Raw genomic sequence first — 21907 nt, 5'->3', positions numbered from 1 at the left:
ATACGCATGTAGGATGTTTTGAATTAAGGGGATAGATGACGTGCAAGTATATAACGCATTCTTGCATACCAGACTGGGGTTTCCGGTGTGTTTCACTGGTGCTAGATACTCCATCTTGCACCTAGGATTGTAAGATGCTCTCGTGCTGTAAATGACGTACTACATGGTGTGCAGGGGGAGGGAATGGTGAGGGGTAATTGATACATGTTGTCTGAATGTCTTGAGATGATCAGCTATATTACTGGTTAAGGAATAGATATGATCCGACAATTTGTCCTGGCTTGATTTAAAGAAACACATCAGTACCAAGTCTATAATGTTTCGGTAATAATTCAATTATCCATTTCTTTCCGAAAGACTGATATTCAGACTTTCAAGCCGGTACTAGCGGGTGTGAGAGGTGTTACTTTTTCCATTACCTCTCACGAACAATCAAAACGAGTCTGCTATTATTTTGCTTGGTTGCATTCTATGCTTCAAATGAGCTTTTTACAGATTTTATTGCCCAAAGGATCGATCATAGTATAAAATATGTACACGTACACATCTGATAAGTTCATTTTTAAGGGAGACAATTCACTAAATATCGACGACTATATGCTGAATATGACATTCGTCAATGCTTATTAATTTTCTGTTAACTAAAGGATTTTGATATGAATTTAATGATGTAATGAGATGATTTCCTTGATGCGAAGTATGAATGAAATTCCCGTTCGGCCATTTTACAAGTTATGACTAATAGTATGCAATATGTACTCTAAATGTACGTTTTCTGGTAAAATGAAACCTTTCATAAAAATTTCTTCCTAACTTATTCATTTTGCAAGAGCTTGCTAAAATTTAGGAGATATTAATCATAGAAATCATATTGTTACAATAGGATTACTGCTATCGAAATATTAAACTTAACTCCTCTCTTAAACTTGGTTTTACACAAGGAAACCTTCCAGTCGTCCAAACTTCTATAGAAATATAACATAAATCTTAAATCTCTTATACTTGGTTTTACACACTACGTGTACTATGGGAAATTAATTAATAAACTACGGAAAACTACACACAATACTTTTTTTAATGAAATTATATTTAGATCTGTTATAAAATGTACACATAAAGCGCGCTGAAGCAGGCTCAAGTGATGACATTAATTTGTGAATACTTCATTGAGGCTGGGTATATTTTGTTTCCATTTTGGCGGACTTGTTTAACGTTAATGAGTGGTCATTTTCCGCCATTTGTTCAAAAAAGTGGTGATTACAACGTTAGATCAGAATTGAATATTAGTCCAGATTGGCGCGAGGCGTACATGATATCATTTTAAAAGGGCTTTTTTACAATGGATGCTCTTTGCTGTTTATACGGACATATTGAATATATTTTGTATTTTGGTACTTTCATCGATATGAAAAAACAACAACAGCAAGATTGATACTGGACACTAAAATGCACTTTGGCTTAAAGTGTACACATTGGGTGTAATTGGTAACATGTTATGAATCTATTCACAAAACGTCATCAGAAGTATCAACGTATAAGACCTTTATTTCAATAATTTTGCTTCTTTTGAAGAAAGATGCACTTGAAATTTAGTTCACAAATGTCAATGAGTTAGTTAAAATGAGGTCGTTTCAGACTTATTGTGATTGATAATTATCTCCTTCCAAATAACCAGTCCACTTACAGACGTAAAGGCATTATTTTTATTTAGACTGGTGAATGACTTGCTTAACAGAATGGAGAGACAAGAGATTGCAGTAGATCTTTGGGCTGCATTTGACACTGTAGGCCATGATATATTTCCTGACTGATGTTGTCTTTGATAAGTCTGTGAGACATTTATCTAAGACCAAATAGTTCTCTGGTGATTACAGATTCAGCGAAGTGTTCGTTCGGTCATTTGTTCTATCTCACTCATGCAAGAGCATTATTTGATGTTAGTCAGTCATGTCTGAGGGTTTGAAGGAGATTAAATTGCTTATAAATTCAGTACAAGAGGACCATGATGGTCCTGAATCGCTCACCTGTCCCCACATGACCCTGTTTTGAACTGAGTATGATGTCGTTTTTTCTATTATTTGACATAGTGACCTAGTTTTCAGCTCATGTGACCCAGTTTTGAACCTGATCTAGATATCATCTAGAAACAAATTCTGACCAATTTTCATGAAGATCCATTGAAAAATATGGCCTCTAGAGAGGTCATAAGGTTTTTTATTATTTGACCTACTGACCTAGTTATTGACGGCATGTAATCCAGTTTCGAATTTGATCTAGATAGCATCAAGGTGAACATTCTGACCAATTTTCATGAAGATCCATTCAAAAGTATGGCCTCTAGAGAGGTCACAATGTGTTTCTATTTTTAGACCTACTGGCCTAGTTTTTGACCACAGTTAAACCAATTTCGAACCTGACCTAGATATCATCAAGATGAACATTCAGACCAAATTTCATACAGATCCTTTGAAAAAATATGGCCTCTAGAGAGGTCACAATTTTTTTTTATCATTTGACCTACTGACCTAGTTATTGACGGCACGTAACCCAGTTTCAAACCTGACCTAGATATCATCAAGTTGAACATTCTGACTAATTTTCATGAAGATCCATTCAAAAGTATGGCCTCTAGATAGGTCACAATGTTTTTCTATTTTTAGACCTACTGACCTAGTTTTTGATTGCAGTTGACCCAGTTTCAAACTTGACCTAGATATCATCAAGATGAACATTCAGACCAAATTTCATATAGATTCCTTGTAAAATATGGCCTCTAGAGAGGTCACAAGTTTCTTTTTTATTATTTAACCTACTGACCTAGTTAATGATGGCATGTAACCCACTTTCAAACTTAATCTAGATATTATCAAGATAAACATTCTGACTAAATTTTCTGAAGATCCATTCACAAGTATGGCCTCTAGAGAGGTCACAAGGTTTTTCTATTTTTAGACCTACTGACCTAGTTTTTGACCGCACGTAACCTAGTTTCAAACTTGACCTAGATATCATTAAGTTGAACATTTAGACCAATTTTCATACAGATACCATGAAAAATATGGCCTTTAGAGAGGTCACAAGGTTTTTTTATTATTTGACCTACTGACCTAGTTTTTGACGGCACGTAACCCAGTTTCAAAATTTGACCTAGATATCATTAAGGTGAACATTCTGATCAATTTTCATGAAGATCTTATGAAAAATATGGCCTCTAGAGCGGTCACAAGGTTTTTCTATTTTTAGACCTACTGACCTAGTTTTTGACCGCAGTTGACCCAGTTTCGATCTTGACCTAGATATCATCAAGATGAACATTCTGACCAATCTTCATAAAGACCCCATGAAAAATGTGACCTCTAGAGTGGTCACAAGCAAAAGTTTACACACGCACGGACGGATGCACGCAAGGACGGACGACGGACGACGGACGCTGCGCGATCACAAAAGCTCACCTTGTCACTTTGTGACAGGTGAGCTAAAAAACGAATCATATGCGATGGAAGAACAATGCGCAATGGCGATTACCATCTGGATGAATAAAAACATACTGAAGCAAACTTAAAACGATTACTTCTAAAACTGAGTTTATTATGTTTGCTGGTAACATACAGTTGAATAAATATTGTAGGAAGGCGATAAAAACGTTGTACAACGTCTATTTTAGATTAAACGGTTGTATATATTAATTGCCTACAATTCTCTCATCATTAATATATGGAATAAAAAATGTGGTTAAATGTACATTGATATTTATTTTCAACGTCGATAAAGTAATTCAGTGTCACCCAGTACATGTACATTTTGTAAACGCATTTCTATTTATAACCACACATTTTAAATAGGGTATTCCCCGACAATGATATTACTTGAATATGATATATGAAACTGTTCATCAGTATATCCCGAACATTTTGCATTTTGCTATAAAACTAGAACTGTCACAGGAGTGACGAATGATACACAATGTCGCAGAAGTATGGCAACCATAAGAAAGAAATGGCCACAAGAAGGTGCAATTGAAGGCGAACTTACCCTGTATCTTATAAACTTTATAAACTTTATTTAAATCTGTGTCAAGCTATTTTCCGGAACCCATGAGTTTGGCAAATTTTGATTTGGAAAGGAACCATAACTACGTCAAAAATTTGTAGCCAAAGTCGAATTTCACCTGTATTTTATGATGTTTCACCTGTGTACAAAAAATATTTAAATCTGTCAGGCCTTTCATGAGTTATTGTCCAGAAACCATGAGTTTCGCAAATTATTTTAGTTGGAAAGGGGTCTTAACTACGTCGAAAACTATGGTTTGTAGGCAAGGTCGAACTTGACCTGCATTTTATGATGTAACACCTGTGTACCAAAATATATTTAAATATGTCAAGCCTCTCATGAGTTATTTTCCGGAAACCATGAAAACCAACGGACTGACAGACCGACCGGCCGACAATATCACTCCTTCCCTTTCCCCTCAAAAACTTCATTTGTGGGGGTATAAAATATAAATAATCAAATTTATATCGCATGCAAGTAAAAGTCATGTAACAGAGTTATTTGTAACCCGTGACAAAATATCAGAAGTAACTAGTAACTTGTTATATCCCTGAAGTATTTTGAAATCCTACATATAACATACGGAATGCGGGTTGGGTCATTACAGATATACCTCTGTTTTTAAAAGAATTAACAAATATACTATAACACGACCACAGGAATTATGTTTTATTAAAGAAATCAAGGAAGACAAATACACAATTCAAATAGTATTGTTTTAACATAGAACAATAAATACTTAAGAGCTATAATAACTGCCACAATAATGGAAACAAAGGAGAAGCATATTTATTGCTATTTGATAAAACGCCATATTGTAGGGGTAATTCGAGAATACTTTTGGTGACATACAAAAGCTCTAAGTGGCTAAATGTATGGAGCAATTTAGTATCATGTAAAGTTGTTCTGTCCTTTTTTAAACTTTATGAGGGATAATTTTGCCTCGTAATCATATATGCAATTAGTTTTAACGGTGTAAACATTAAAAATTGAGACTTTTATAAAATGGTTCTATAACGGTATGTGATGCTGCAAAAAGTAGAAAAGTAGAAAATCTGCTGCTGTTCACAGCTAATATGAAACATATCTAATTCTATTATGTTTTTCTATCAAAAACGTTGATGTTTAAAAGAAACTCTAAAGTCGGGGTTGTGTAAAGATAAAGGCAGCCAAGACATAAAAGTGTGCACATCAGAAGATATGTGTATCACATACATCATAATATATCCGATTTTTAATAACGTATCCGTGAAACGGTGAATTCATTTCTGTGAAACACTAGTAACGTTTCTGTAAAACGCTGAATACATATCTGTGAAATGCTGAATACGTATCCATGAAACACTGAATACGTATACATGAAACACAGTTACACTGAATACATATCCATGAAACATTAAATACGTATCCGTGAAACACTGAATACGTATCTGTGAAACAGTGAATTGATATCTTCTAAACACTGAATACATATCAGTGGAACACTGAATACGTTCCTGTGAAACACGGAATTCATATCTGTGAATCACTGAATTCATATCTGTAAGACACTGAACACGTATCCGCGAATCACTGAATACATTTTTGTAAAACGCTGAATACATATCCATGAAACACTGAATGCGTATCTGCGAAACACTAAATACATACATGTGAAACACTGAATTCATATTTGCTAAACACTAAATACGTATCTGTGAAACACTGAATACATATCCTTGAAACACTGAATGCGTATATGTGAAACACTAAATACGTATCTGTGGAACACTGAATACATATCCTTGAAACACTGAATGCGTACATGTGAAACACTGAATTCATATCTTCTAAAGACTGAATATCGATCTGTGAAACACAGAATATGTATCCGTGAAACACTGAATTCATATTTGCTAAACACTGAATACGTATCTGTGAACACTGAATACATATTGTAATGGCCGGCGGATGTAAGGGAAACACACAGTTAATAACAAAGTTTAAAGTAAAGTTCCAAAATTTAATGACGCAATAACTTAATTAATATAATGTGGACACAGCTCAGGATAGACAGTATATCGGAAAGATGGACGAATGGTTTCAAAAGACTTACTGCCTAACTTGCAGTTTGAATTTGGCGCTCTTACGCAAAAACTACGTATACGAATAAAGTGCTGAAGCCATTGTCCGCCAGCCAATATATAGCCTCCTGGGATGTGACCACGTGATGTAACTGACCAATGGCTGAAGGCCCGGTGAGGAAGGTGTGTCCGGGTAAACCAATCAAATACAGACCGGGCACCGTTCTCCAATGAAATCACAGAACGGTGACCGACCGGGATTCCAGGACACCAGTTTCTTTACGGATCTTCAGCCAGGGTTTCTCGCAAATAATGTATTAAATAAACAAGTTCTTAAGTGAAAGTAAACCTCAAACAATTCATTGTTTCATAACAAGTATTTTGATATACAACACTCTAAGAATTATGAAGTAGTTTAATCACAATCATGGAAAAACACTTTGAAGCGGGGCTGTTAGCAGACGCTCAGATAGACCGGTAAGAGATTTTACATTGGCACATCAGAAAATAATAAAATGCAACAAATATGGCCTAAATCTAACTAAATCTAAGTGTGGCTGGAATAATATAATGTATACTGTTGCTGCTTACATAGGTATCCTACACCTTTACCAAGTAAATGTCACACAATCGTAAATATTTCTCTACCGGTTTGTAACAACAACAAACAAGAGCACCGCCTTGCGGGTGCTGACGCTCATCTGAATTTTGTGTATAATAGAAATATTGTTCTACCCATGATTTTCTAAGTCTAAAAAGGGCCATCATTCTTGCAAAAAGCAGGATAGAGTTATGTTTCTTGATGTACAGCGTCCGCTTATGATGGTGAAAAACTGTTGCAAGTTTTAAAGCAATAGCTTTGATAGTTTCTGAGAAAAGTTGACATAAACATAATACTCAACCAAGAAAATGATTTTCTAAGTCCAAAAGGGGCAATAATTATTGCAAAAAGCAGGATGGAGTTATGTTGCTTGCTGTACAGGGTCAGCTTATGATGGTGAACAAGTGTTGCAAGTTTCAAAGCAATAGCTTTGATAGGTTAAGAGAAAAAGTTAACCTAAACATAAAACTTAACCAAGAAATCTGATATTTTCTAAGTCCAAAAGGGGCCATAAATCTTGCAAAAAGCAGGATGGAGTTATGTTTCTTGCTGTACAGGGTCAGCTTATGATGGTGATTAAGTGTTGCAAGTTTTAAAGCAATAGCTTTGATAGTTTAGGAGAAAAGCTGACCTAAACATAAAACTTAACAAAGAAAACTGATTTTCTAAGTCCAAAAGGGGCAATAATTCTTGCAAAATGCAGGATGGAGTAATGTTTCTTGATGTACAGGGTCAGCTTATGATGGTGAACAAGTGTTGCAAGTTTCAAAGCAATAGCATTGATAGTTTAAGAGAAAAAGTTGACCTAAACATAAAACTTAACCAAGAAATCTGATATTTTCTAAGTACAAAAGGGGCCATAAATCTTGCAAAAAGCAGGATGGAGTTATGTTTCTTGCTATACAGGGTCAGCTTATGATGGTGAACAAGTGTTCCAAGTTTCAAAGCAATAGCTTTGATAGTTTAGGAGAAAAGCTGACCTAAACATAAAACTTAACCAGGCAACGCCGACGCCGACGCCGACACCGCTCAAGTAATGACAATAACTCATCTTTTTTTTTTTCAAAAAATCAGATGAGCTAAAAATGGCAGCCTCCATGAAAGAAGCTTTTTGCACTATAGAAAATCGTAAATATAAGAAGTTAAACTGTATATCAAGTGAAATGACTTGACAATCTAGGCAGATATACTAATACTGTAAGTAAGTGAATAATTTCTGAGAGTTAACATGCGTTATCAGTAGAAGTAAACAAGCTGGGAGCTGAAAAATGTACATGTACAAAAATATAGTTCTGGGTTTTCTTACACTCTCCCCAACTTCCAGTAACAAAATTCTCCTGAATTTGAATCTGCCATAAATTTATCAGTCTTATCATAGTTCTTAGTGACATATTTTGAAATTACTTAAAGAGCAATTCAAGAACTGGATGATCATGCATAAAATACCTTAATGCACGAACTGTATCTCATCTGATATAGAAAATGAAACAATATGGTAAGTCAAGTTAACACATAGTAACATTTTATGTATATACATAAAAGAACAGAACTTTTAGCACAGCCTGTACTTTAGTCTAACAAATTATTTGTGGTAAGAAAAACTTACAGCACACCTGTATCTCCTAGTGACAAGCATCAATGTAAGTATAATTTACAGTACACCTGTATCTATATACCAGTACCTTTGTATGGTTAAAACATCTGCTAGACAAAAATATGGTATGTACAACTTACGACACAACCTGTATTTAATCTGTTAGAATTGATGGTCATAGAGTTAAACTGTCTATTGTATAAAACATGTATCAGTAATTGTTTAAAAATCAAAAACACTTTCTTGAAATGGACCAAAAGTATAACTTCAACTGAGCACCACAAAATAGGTAAAATTTTCTTATGTTAAATACCTAGCACTTTAAAAAAAGAAAAAGACTAGTACATTTGTCTACAATCTAAATTCTTAATGGAATTTTGTCACATTGTCTTAAAAGTTTATTATTGGTAGTGTCCCTGAGCATACTACTACACTCTAGCATTGCGAGCCATTTTTCAGACTTGATGTTTTTACTGTTGGCTATCATCCTAAGAGTTGCATAGGTACGATACCTTGAGTGTGCAGTCGGATCTTTCCCAGCATCAGGTAAACAGTATGCTTTGGTTCCAGGCAAGACGAGAAAATTAAACTGGTCAAGAATGTCAGAACGTTCTAAGTTACTGGTATTTACCCCATGTTCCTGTAATATTTTGAAAGCCAGTATTTCTAACTGTAGCAGTCTTTGGTCAGGTGAGAGAGTTTTCCTTTTTATTTGGTGGCCATTTGCAGGTAAGGTTTCCTTCGGTTAATGTAATGGACTCATCCTCCACCCGCTCCCTTCTGGCAGGGGGACACAGTGGCATTGCACCCATTCTAAGTAATTTTGTAGCCCGATAACCTTGATTGTTAACTTTAGGTTGTTGTGGTGCTAGAAAATCTGAGTTCATGGTACTACTGACTGGTTCCTTACGTTTTGGCACAATAACGGACCAGGGATGTTGGTTACTATTCAAAGAATTGCTAGCATTTGAAGTGTTCGAAATTTGTGCAGGCAGTGATTGGTTTGAGGTAATTGTAGCTGTTTCTATAGGCTGTGCAGGTGAATCTGTGACATCTGAGGCTAATTTGATTTGAGCCCATTTCAATTTTAATAATGTGTACCTCCTTAATTAAACTCCTGTGTATGCCTAATTTAAGCGCAATGCTTGATTTCAGTTCTGGACATGTTTCAGCAAGGCTAGTGTCAAAATGTTCATGTCCGGTAGCATCTTTTAGTACAGCCAGCCTGCGTGCAATAGCTCTCATGGCTAGTTTATCTTCAAATAGGTCATTGGACAAAGCCATACGTAACTTGTTATATCCTTGATGTAAGTCAATATGAGGGTTACTAGTGTTCAAGGAAATTTGATTAATTACCAGATCATCAGATGTGTTGGGTACTTGCGGATCAATTAGTTCAAGAGGCATAACATAGAAATCATCACCTACTTCCCTTGAAACACTGAATGCGTTTATGTGAAACACTGAATACATATTGTAAAACACTGAATTCATATCTTCTAAACACTGAATATGGATCTGCGAAACACAGAATACGTATCCGTTAAATGCTGAATGCGTATCCGTGAATCAAAAACGTTAAACAAACACATTTTTCAACACAATTTAAAATAATTATAGAAATACAAATTGTAATAATAACCAAAATCTAAAAAAAGAAACGTGTATACACACTCACGACATAGGTTAACATTGGCATCAATACATATCTTCACAAAAAGTCTCCTTTCGAAACGAAATATAATTAAAAAAAAGTGAAATATACAGCACTATACAAATGAAGATCCGCAAAATACGAAGTTGAATGCAATGATTATATAAAGGCATTCTATAAGGAATATATTTTCCTAATTCCTAATTTTTATTTCTTTACGGGTTTTTATAGCACCTCAATCGTCATTCCCTTTCCTTATTGACACATTCAATGTTTTTATCGCTAGTTTATTTCCAAAAGATAGCAAACATCTGGGTATAAAAAGTAACGACAACCATACAAGTATATATATGAATAAAATCTGGAAAGTAGATCTCTCGGAAGCACCGAGAACAAAGCAAACAGTGAAAATTGCAGACTCGGTTTGATTGAGTCTGTTCATGAGCAGTAATGGAAAATGCAACACTGCCCACGCCTCCTAGCACCGGCTTCAATCTTCGAATCTAAATGAGTTGAAATCAATGATTTCTTTTTTCCATTATTTTGTTGCTATTTTTCATTCTAGCATAAAATGATGTTCTTGTCACTTTTTGGGGGTGTTTTAATAGGAGAGAAAACGTGTTGTTAAAACACCTTTTCGTATATGCGGTTCCGCGGCTAAGCGTCAACGCATTACGGCCCCAAAACAGATAATTCAAAAGGAAATGACGTCAACTTGACAATGCAGAATGGAAATTCAATTACGTTGAGGGATAATTTATTCGTTTACTAGTTTTTTACGTTTTTAATGCTAGAATAGCGTTAACGCATGTTTATTTTGTGTTGTAACATCCCCCGTGAAACCGGGTTTGGGTACCAACCATTTCCTCGGGATTCTGCAGATGTTATAATACGAAAAACATGCGTTAACCCATCAACTGAGCTTATATACCAAAAGCCACTGCGTAAAGAAATTAACGTAAAGCTAACAGCATGTTAAAGGAGTCGTTTCGTGAGTGCTGTGTAAAGGCACTTGTTGGACATGAATGAAACGTAAAGGCACTTGTTGGACATTAATGAAACGTATTTTTGATCATTCAGAAATGCATGGAAAATAAAATTTAAGTAACAACAATAAATGTACCCTTCAAGATAAAAAATCTATCAATATGAGTTATTGTACCTGCACCATTTTATCAAGAAATAATAGTTTAAGGTGAGTCGATACCTTATTCGTCAAATATGACATTCCTTCCGATTTTGGTGAAACTTGGTCCAACTATAGCGCTATCGTTCCTTTTTATTTTTCCGTCGTCTTGGCAACAATACTTTATCAGTGATGACGTCACGAACGTCACAACTAAGGGCGCCAAAATGCCGAAATACTGCCGTTTTGAGTCCTCTAAACTGCCTAATTATGATTTAGAATCAGTGAAACTTTACATTTTGAAACTATATTTACTTTATATTAGGACTAGCGTGTTTGTAAGTAGTATCGCACCATATTACAACGGACATTTATCATTTGATAAAGTAAACCATGTTCCTTCTGATATAAAATTTTGACATAAAATTGGCAAATATACGCTAAAATGACATCTTTAAAAAACTACAGGTCCATTATAGTTCAAAATTCCAGCACAAGTGATCAATTTGCAAATGAAATGTCAAATAAAAAATGGAACTTTGCGTTTTCAGTTTTTCACAATATTGTGTTGAAGATAAACTGTCCTTCCGATTTTTCGACGTACAACTCAACGGTTTGACGTTAGATGCCAGGTACGTAAAGCGTCTAGCAATTTGATATCTAAACATGTGTTTGTTATTCGTTCTACAAGGAGATTACATAATAAGCAAATATAACTAAGGGTAAATTAATTTTAAACTTTGATATCGTATCGTGCGTTGTTGATAAAAGTAAGTAAATGTTATAAGGACAATTACAGAATTAATTGTATGGGAGGGTCGGAAGGCACTTTTTGAAAAATAAATAAATAAAAAAGGTCTATTGTGATACCCGATGTCTGTGGAATTTACCGTTTTCCCTTTCTACATCTCAAAAACGTTTAAGAGTCACCAAATTGCTTCATTCCGCTTCGAAAATTTGCCGTTAGAATGGAAAAATGTCTAAACCACACCCACCTGATTTATTATAAGCTCACTCGTAAAATATGTTCGTTTACAGCTTCCAACCCATCACTTCAAGAAGTGGGTCACCAGAACAAATGAAACAATCGTCATTACATACCTATTAGTGTTTATACGTTAACATCTTTTCTTATTTTTGAAACCATGAATATAATATGAATAAAAATATAAAAAAAAAACACCATAAGAGCCTGTGACGGACGAACAGACACGATATAAATTCAAGCTCTTTTCATTAGGTTGTAGTGCATTTTGTTTACAATAACATGTATGCTTCAACACAGTAAGGTTTCTGTTGACGCAGAAATATAACGCCAATACGTAATTTTCTATAAGCATTCGGTCAACATGGAAGGCACATGCTGTTTTCCCGCCAAAATACAAAGAGGAAACGTCTGCTTCCCTATCTGTCAAGAAGACCCGATATTTACACCTTTTCAAGCCGAATTTTCATTACGTTTCCATCTTGACGATTACATCTGTAGGTGTGTTTATCCAAACATTAGGAAAATCTTCCGAACAGTGTACGAAAATGTATATAGTAATCTAGCACAGTTTCTACTGAAATATGGTACATGTATCGGAAGAATCATGTTGAGTCATTAAAACATACATGTATCATGCCTTCATACCCTGACGCCGACAAGACTTGTGATTTATTTGAACATGATTTATGGAAATTCAGTCATCCGTTTTAAAATAATGATTTCACGCAGTACATGTTTTCTTAGAGATTTACACATTTTGTTGTGAAAAGAAAAAGTTTCCGAATCGGCTTCACAAATATATCAAATTACCTGAGGCAGATATGTCCTTAATATTGATGATGACGACATAACAATTCCGTCGGCATTGGATAATGAAATCGGTAGCATTGATTTATCAACAAACGATTTTGTGTGGAATTGCACGATGAATCTGTACACCTGTTTTAAGTAGTCGTGCAGCATGGAAAATTTCGACTACTATTAGGGAAATGTGATCTACATGCAAGAAAAAAAATTACTCAATTCACGCATGTTTTCGTTTCGGCCTGCCTCGATGTCATTTAGCTACATTCTATTTCTTTTTCCCCGGTTCAGTTTGGTGCGTATTCGAAACTGCCATTACTAAAATATTCATACGTGCAACGTGCCAGACAGAATACACGTGCGAATGAAGGGCGGGAAAAATGTATCAATCGGTCTTCACGGACTTATTGACTTCGACACAAGTGCGAGATGTAGTACATAATCGGTGACACGATTCTATTACGTCAGGGAATGTTAACTGATATACATTCGGCGATTAAGGACGCTGACTGCAAATTCAGCGGGAACGAGACAAAAAACGAAATATTAAATGAACAGAAATAAAAGGAAAGATCATTTTTCTTAGATCGGTGATGTCAAAAGTACGTTCCGTGTATCGCGGTCAGTTAAGTAGCGACTTGTAGTTGAAAAAGATGGAAAGTGTCCTTGCGTGAAACCCAGATAACTGGTAGTGCGTCAGAAAGACTGATGCATAATAATTTCCCAAAGTTGTTGGTTCATGAATACAGTTGAAATGGACCTAAGATATAATGCAAGCGTCCAAAAGCGCAACGATGCAAACAATAAGCAACGTCGATAAAACGTTGCGTTTTACGTCCAGAAATCGGAAGGACAGTTTGTCTTCAACACAATATTGTGAAAAACTGAAAACGTAAAGTTCCCTTTTTTATTTGACATTTCATTTTCAAATTGATCACTTGTGCTGAAAATCAGACTTTTAATGGGTTTGTAGTTTTTTAAAAATGTCATTTTAGCGTATATTTGCCAATTTTTTGTCAAAATTTTATATCAGAAGGAAATGGGTTGCTCAATAAAATTATAAATGTCCGTTGTAATGTGGTGCGATACCACTTAAAAACACACTAGTCCATATGTGAATCAGATAAAGTATCATATTGTGATGTTTCGCTTATTTTAAATCTTAATTAGATATTTTAGAAGACCTATTACGGCAGATTTTGGGCATTTTAGCGCCCTACGTTGCGACGTTCGTGACGTCATCATTGATAACTTATTGTTACCAAGACGACTGAAAAATAAAAAAGGAACCATAGCGCTATAGTTGGACCAAGTTTCATCAAAATCGGAAGGATTGTCATATTTGACGAATAAGGTATCGACCCACCATTGTAAGAATTGGTTAACAAATTTGCATACGGTGCAAACCTAAAGACAACCTCGGATGTTTTGCAGTTCATTCGAATCCCTATAATATAGAATAATGATGAAATAATGATACATACATATTTAAACATATTAACGAGTTATGTACACTGTGAGATTTTATAGAATCAATTACCATTGATAACTGTACATGATTCCAAAGAGATGCGAAAGAATTATAAGTGGACTATGAAAATAATGGAGTATTTATAATGTAAACTAACCAATAAACCAAATAATCAAACTCTATTCACAGAAGTACTTTTAACAATCTAAACACAGTAAACGAACTATTGAATACAAAAGTAGAGATAACATTCTTACACGTGTAGTTATCTCTGTATATTACTGAACAAAACGTTTAGTTGTTGTTTTTTTCTAATAGTAGATCGAATATCAAAACGGCTTTTCTTTGCTGTTTAAAAACACATGTACAATTCTGTAAACGCATATATAGGAATAATAGGTTAGTGCCGTAGATGAGAAAGTTTATCTGGCAAGGTGGAGGAGGTTATCGGGTGAGCCGAAGGCGAACCTGATAACGTCCGGAGCCGAGCCAGATAAACATTTTCCATCTTAGGCACTAACCTATTATTCTATTTATCTTGTCATTACTTCATTTTCTGATATTTGGCAATTTATTTTACAAAAATAAGTGTGCGACAACCGCTTTAATGACGTCATATTCGTAATGACGTCACTTATATAATGACGTGATTACCGGCAAAATCGCAATAACTTCTTCGTTTTTGAATAAAAACTCATTATTTGACCACTCATTTTCTTAGTTCGGACATTTCCAACACAGTGATGATGGTTTCGTTGCAAAATTTCTTATGACAACAATATCGATCATAAGGTCACACGATCAACTGACCGTATATCACTGGTCACATGATCAACTGACGGTATATCAAGAAAGATATACGGCACCCTGATATCGGGTCGAAAATACTGCAAGTGACAGGATAAAACTATTTATCCTGTCGGTAACAGTATACAATTATGTGGCAAAAATATTTGGTGCTCTTTAAAAGTAAGACGAAACGTATACACTAAAACTTATTGAATCAAATATTGTAATTATAGCCTCCTCAGTCATTTATCAATGTTGATGGTTTTCATAAAAGTTGTTTTAACAAACAATGAAACATTCAAAGTGTTGAAGTACACAAAACATACATACAATTAAATATACGTTCTAACACGACCAGCAAAAAGACCTACATACATCTTGGGTTATTCTGCAATAAACCACTCGCGTGCAATGACGTCATCTGATCCAGGTGCGTAGCACGGTCGTAAAAGGTAGTTACTATTTTTCTAATACTGTTGATACTAGTATGTCGTGTTAGTATCGAGAAAACAAAATCCCAGGTAATATCGTAGAATAACCCTAGTTTTTCGTTCATATGCGAAACAATATATCACTCAGGCCTACGGCCTTCGTTACATATTCTAACGCAGAAGAACTCAAAACATGGTTAATTCTGCGATAAACCACGTTTGGGAACTTATCATTTCTTAATTATAGTTATAGTCTATCAATTACAAAAGCATTGCAGTCATTTTTAAACTGCAATATTCGCGCGCATCCTGATAATACAGTTTGCACATTCGACAAATTGTACAATAACAAATGAAACTGTCTAACAGATTACAGAAATTGATGTACATGCATACTGTCAAGTATAGAATTCACAATTACATTAATCAGTGATAACAACATTTGTATCTATAACTTCGTACAAGAATCCTCTTGCGAAACGAAATAAAAGAGAATCATGTGAAGTACGAAACATATTCAACTTAATTTGAACGTAATACAAAGGTACATGATGCTATCAAATGATCTGTATTTTACACAAAGTAACAAATTCGGGATCCGTTACTGTAATAAATCAATATGAAACGCTTTGACCTAAACAGTACTTTGTATTGACAGTTCATCTGTCCAGCGTCTACGTTTTATTCTTAACGAACAGTTGTAAATCATATCTGTGTCTTTGTAGTTGACATCTGCAGTCGTTTTTTTTTCAGGATTCCCCATACACCATACGCAAATGGACTGATAACAGAAACACCTCGGAAGCTGTAATTTCAGGAAATTTGTCTTTTCTAATTTCCACTGTCCATGAATTCTTGAAACAAACATATTTATAATGACACATGAAGAATAAGAAACAAAGTTCATTTTAAAGTAGGGGCCTAAACACGGATATATTATATATTCTTCATGTGTCATTATATATTCCTATTAAATTTCTGACCAGGTTTGCAGTATCCGGACACAGTCAGCAAATGCATTCCATTTCTTGGTGTTCTTACTATTTATAGACTTTTTCAGTCCTTGTTCCGCTAAGACTACAGGAATAAAGCCACTCCTGTTAGGTAATTTTGGATTAAAACCAGTCTGAAGTAGCAATGTAGTAAGAGAGAGACAACCTTGTTTGCAAGCTACATGTAAAGCTGTTTCACGATTAGCGTTCTTCATATCAATCAAGGGTAAGCAGTCCGACATCTGAAATACTGTCTTTATAAAATTGCCATGCTTTTGTTCAGTTGCCAAATGAATAATGCTGTCTCCTTTTGCACCAGTCACTTTAAGAGGGTCGGCCCCGAATTCCATTAACATTTTCAGTACTTCAACGTCACCTTTCCCTGCTGCAACGTGAAGAGGTCGGAAACCATCTTGTTCTATATTTGGATCGGCTCCTTTCAAGAGAAGACACCGAACCATTTCATGCATACCGTATTGTATCGCCACGTGAAGAGGTACTCCGTATTGCTGATTGACAAAATTGATTCGAAATCCATATTCAATCAACAATTCCATGACCTCTACATCACCACTCTGAACTACGCGCATCATAACCGTTTCATCTTGCGAGTGTCCTTGTACGTTCCAGGCATTCAAAATAACTCTTAGAGCGTGTGTGTGTCTACCCTTACAAGCCAAACTAAGTGGCGTTTCGCTGTTACAGTCTTTTGCATTCACATCGAACCCGTGCTCAAGAAGAAGTGAAATTATTCCTTTGTGTCCATTTTCTGCGGCAATATGGAGTGCGGTTTGTCTTTCTTGGTTAGTCTTTTGACGCTGTCTGATACTCCATAGCGTTGAGGATTTATCAGCTGTAACAACTTTCTGTGGTTGCCATACATCTGCCGATGGAGACAAAACCTCTGGCTTGGAGAGGAGTGTCATTACTGTATCACAGTGTCCGCCAGAAACTGCATGGAATATTGGTATCAGTCCTTCTGAGTCCTCTGCTAAACGCGATGCAGGGTTTGCACGAATAAAAAGCTTTAAGATTTCATCATGACCTTTAGCTGATGCAATAAATACCTCCTTCTGGCTCTGATTTGCGTTTTTATCTAGGAGTATAGATACAATATCTCGAAATCCAAGTCGCGTGGCAGCGGTCAAAGGTGTTTCTCCTTTGTACACTTTATTGATGTCAACATCGGTTCTCCCAATATCTCCTTCGACTAACTTTCGAAGTAATGTCGCATCGTTAATTTGTACTGCGTGATGGATCAAAGGAGGAATATCTTCGGACCCGGTGTTTTCATCAGTCTTAATGACCACTGACATTAAAGCTTGAAACAATGGTTGTGATGGTGTTTTATTACTTAATGCTTTTGCTGCATCCTGTGCGGCCTCATACCATTCATGTTGGGTAAACACTGCATTATTGTTGATGAATTCTATTATATCTACTGCCCCGACATCTACTGCCTTTTTTAAAGCAGTAATAGGAATTTCCGCGCCCCTTTTAACCATTAGGATAAAAGTCTGACTGTTACATAGCTCTGCTGCACGTATCAGACTCTCTACTTCTTGTGATTTTGTCCATTTCATCCACTTAGGTTTCTTTCGTTTCTTCTTCCAAATATCATGAAGGATAATGACTTCAGTGACATTTCTTGGTTCACCTTTTAATGTATCTTGCTCCTCCGACATTCCATGATAAAGACACGAGTATGACTCCTTTGGATCGCAGTCTTGTTGTTTGAGTACTTTCCACAGCAAGTGTTTCGTTTCTCCAAGATATTTTAAGAAGAGCTGGAAAAACGATGTACTCATTATCGGATGTCTCATACATTTGACAATATGCCTCAACATCATTTCTTTCTTGAAACGTTTCATAACCGCCCTGGTTCTGATGTTCAGTTTCCTGTCATCGACTCCCAAGAAAACATCTTTTTCGTCTTCAAATGTGTTTCTACTTGATTTTACAAAGTTGAAGAAAAAATTGTCTTCAACATGTTCAAGTGCATCGGGGTACATTTCACAATATACAAGCAGGAACGAGTAAAAAACTCGGCCATCACAAAATCTGTAGACGTCATTATTCTCCGCCAGGAATTCACCGTCTAAACGACTTGCATACTTCTGTAAATTGCCCCCAAGGTTAAGTAGATGGTTGTTCTCCTTTGCAAACCGAAAGAGGTGTTGCAATTCCGTGCTACCAAATAGCTTTTCTATCTTTTTAGATCCGTTTTTCGACATTTTGTCAATATTATCAGTTGAATACCAAAATTTCTCTGTCTGCTCATTCAGCTTTCTCATTTGATTTAAGCGTCCTACTCCAAGGTGACCCCCATGGGCATGGACTGCTAAAAGAGTCAGGAACAGCGAGCCTCCTTCTTTGTAAGACTCTCGTATCCTTTGCACAACATCTGGAACTGGATTTCTGAGGGTATTTAAACCTTCTGACAAATCCGACTTGAAAAATTCAGCAAGTTTACCAATACATCTAACGCTTCCCAACAAAGGAACGATACCATCAACAATATCTCTGTCAATTAACGTGAACGTTCCTACTTTAGATACTGGATTTGGAGATCCGCTTTTCACGGGGTTGACTCGTAAGTGTTTCTGCCTCATAAAAGCTTCCACCAGCTTTTCTTTTGTTGCGCTTGACGGTCGGTATTGCTTTCTAGCAGCATCTACAATATATTCACTGTATTTACGTAACAGTGGATGCGTTTTATCCTGTGGCAAATCAGAGTCTTGGAGGGTCATAATGAAAGTGAGATTTCCTCTTGTCCGTGTTCCAGTTGCCATTCGTTCCTTTAGTATTTCATACCAGTCGTCCAGCCGTGTCGTATCTGTACCGGTGGGACCATTTATGTCTAACACAAGTATTACTGCCTTCTCTTCATGACCTATATGACTCATTTCATCTGGTTTTCTTAAGTAATAAGCTTTTGTCTTGTTATCACTTCTAGCAGAAACAACTCTTTCAAAAAGCATTTTTGCAGCGAATTCACATCCATATCCTGATCCCTTGAATATGACCATCGGGAGATTGTTTGATCGATCTAAATACTTCTGACCACCCTTAAACAACTCAGTCTCTATTTGTGGCTTTGTTTCCCGCACACTTTTCAATACACTCAAATGACGAGCTGAAATGATGTCAGTTATTTCTAATTAAATAACATTTATCAGTTTCTTTTTAAATATCTTTCAATTATTAAAAATTCTCAATCCATGTCCTTCTAAAAACGCAAATAAAATATAATCGGCGTTGAACAAACATTACGTACATGTATTTCAAACTGTAAGGTTAACTATGAAAAACATCAATAGGAAAAGGATACTTACAGTTCAGATTGTTAGAAACCGGCGTTTCAGTGATTGTAGCAGTCCCTTTTTCTGGAATAAGAATAATTATAAAATGTAACATGTCGTAAACCAATTAAAACTGGAGCTGTCACAGGAGTGACGAATTTCACCCCCACAATACAGCCTTGACAAAAGTAAGCCAATGTCAAAATCAAACTGTTTCGGGCCAATGTGACCTTGACCTTTGACCTACTAATCTTAAAATCAAAAGGATTCATCTGCCGGTCATAAAGAATCTTCCTATCAACTGTCATGACCCTAGGCCCAAGCGTTCTCAAGTTATCATCCGGAAACGGTTTAACTGATCCGGGTCACTGTGACCTTGACCTTTGTCCTATTGACCTTAAAATCAATAGGGTCTCAATTGCTCATGACCAACCTCCACATAAACTTTCATGATCCTAGGCCTAAGCGTTGTCAAGTTATCATCCGGAAACGGTTTAACTGTTCTAGGTCATTGTGACCTTGACCTTTGATCTACTAATCTTAAAGTCAAACTTGACCTGTATTTTAGAATGTTACATCTGTGTACCAATAATTGTTTTATCTGTCAAGCCTTTCACTGGTCATCGTCCGGAAACCATGAAAACCAAAGGAAGCTCACTCCTATATACCCCCTACCTCGTTTTGTTGGGGTATAATTAACGGAATTCATGTAACAGCATCACATGAATTAAATACGATGCTTCCTAAACACACAAGAAATATCACTAAGTCTTTTTATTTACATTTATATAATGACTTACTACAAAATATGTGGTTTCTTTCTGTAAATATACAAAAAATCTTACAATAAATCTTCAACTACCGATCTGTACATTAAATATATAGAACAGCCTAAAAGATCCGCCCACGTTCAATTGTAATTCATCTTGAAATGTACATACAGTTTCGACCCCTATTATACCATTTCAATGCATAATAAATACAATTCCTGATTTTGATTTAAAATGGCATTAAATCTAATGAAAAATCGCATAGTTGTGTTTGATCTTCTCCGTAATGAAAAACAGTTTTGATTGCCGATTTTCAAAGTTTACTTTCATTTGTTTCTGTTGTCAGCTCGTACGTTCAATCTCACTAATGTTGATTATATGAATATAAACATTATTTCTTTCTATAAAAAATACATTTTCTTGTGTGTGTGTGTGTATATATATATATATATACTAGTATTACATGTTTATCAGTGAATGATAGAAATACTAGACTGAAATATAGCTGATATTTTCAAAGTGAAGAATATCAAATATATTTTTCACTTATGAACTATAAAATTGGTAAATTTAGTCAAAACATGAAATAAAAAGAATACGTGTTTTTTACATGTAAAATCAAAATATATTTCAGTTTTGAATACCATACCTTACATTTTCGCTCGTGGCTATGCTACGCGTAAAAATATGGCATGTGGTGTTCACTCGTGAAAGTAATTTCAACAAACAAATATCAGATATATACCTGGAGTTATTTGCACATTCTTTGATTTTTCAACATTGAAGAAGTAGCACTTTTGAAGCGGTCTCAAATCCCTGATTTCGTCATCATGTTGTTTCCCTTTCGGGCGAAGATCCGGCACTGAAGTTGAAAATCCACAATAAAGTTGATAATAACAGTAATATTTTGTTGTGGATAATATTGATACAAGTTTGTAGTTGGGATATAACTTGATAGCTTTTTAGTAAATATTTCATTAAAGCTACTCGACCAAGGTGGGGTGGACGTTTTGAATGTGTTCTCTTCCACCAAGTTTTGCATAGAATATATATATATATATATATATATGTGACATTGAAAAATGATAAAGGTTGTAAAATTATGTGTTAGAAACATAACGACTTCCAGTATTTCAAAAGCGTTACAACAATTAACTCCCTTCTGCAAAAACGTTTTGGTAATGTATTAGGATTTCGTATGTCAATAAGTTTTAGCCAAAGGTCAGATTCGTTGTTCTCCAATTTATTGTTTTCGGAGAGATAGAACTCGTC

General features: G+C 35.4%; 1 protein-coding gene across 1 annotated transcript in view; it reads right to left on the bottom strand.

The window, feature by feature from the left end:
* Positions 1–21907, bottom strand: part of LOC123560129 (uncharacterized) — a 45374-nt gene that overhangs the window by 19083 nt on the left and 4384 nt on the right. Inside the window, exons 3-7 of the mRNA XM_045353404.2 lie at positions 21381–21497; positions 19899–19949; positions 16547–19699; positions 9665–9771; positions 8783–8948 (exon numbers count right to left, since the gene is read on the bottom strand). Coding sequence (XP_045209339.2) covers positions 8783–8948; positions 9665–9771; positions 16547–19699; positions 19899–19949; positions 21381–21497 — 3594 coding nt within the window. The remainder of the gene's footprint in view (positions 1–8782; positions 8949–9664; positions 9772–16546; positions 19700–19898; positions 19950–21380; positions 21498–21907) is intronic.

The sequence above is a fragment of the Mercenaria mercenaria genome, chromosome 10 (genome assembly GCF_021730395.1).
Source record: "Mercenaria mercenaria strain notata chromosome 10, MADL_Memer_1, whole genome shotgun sequence".
Lineage (NCBI taxonomy): Eukaryota > Metazoa > Mollusca > Bivalvia > Venerida > Veneridae > Mercenaria > Mercenaria mercenaria.
This window is presented reverse-complemented; position numbering and strand designations above follow the sequence as displayed.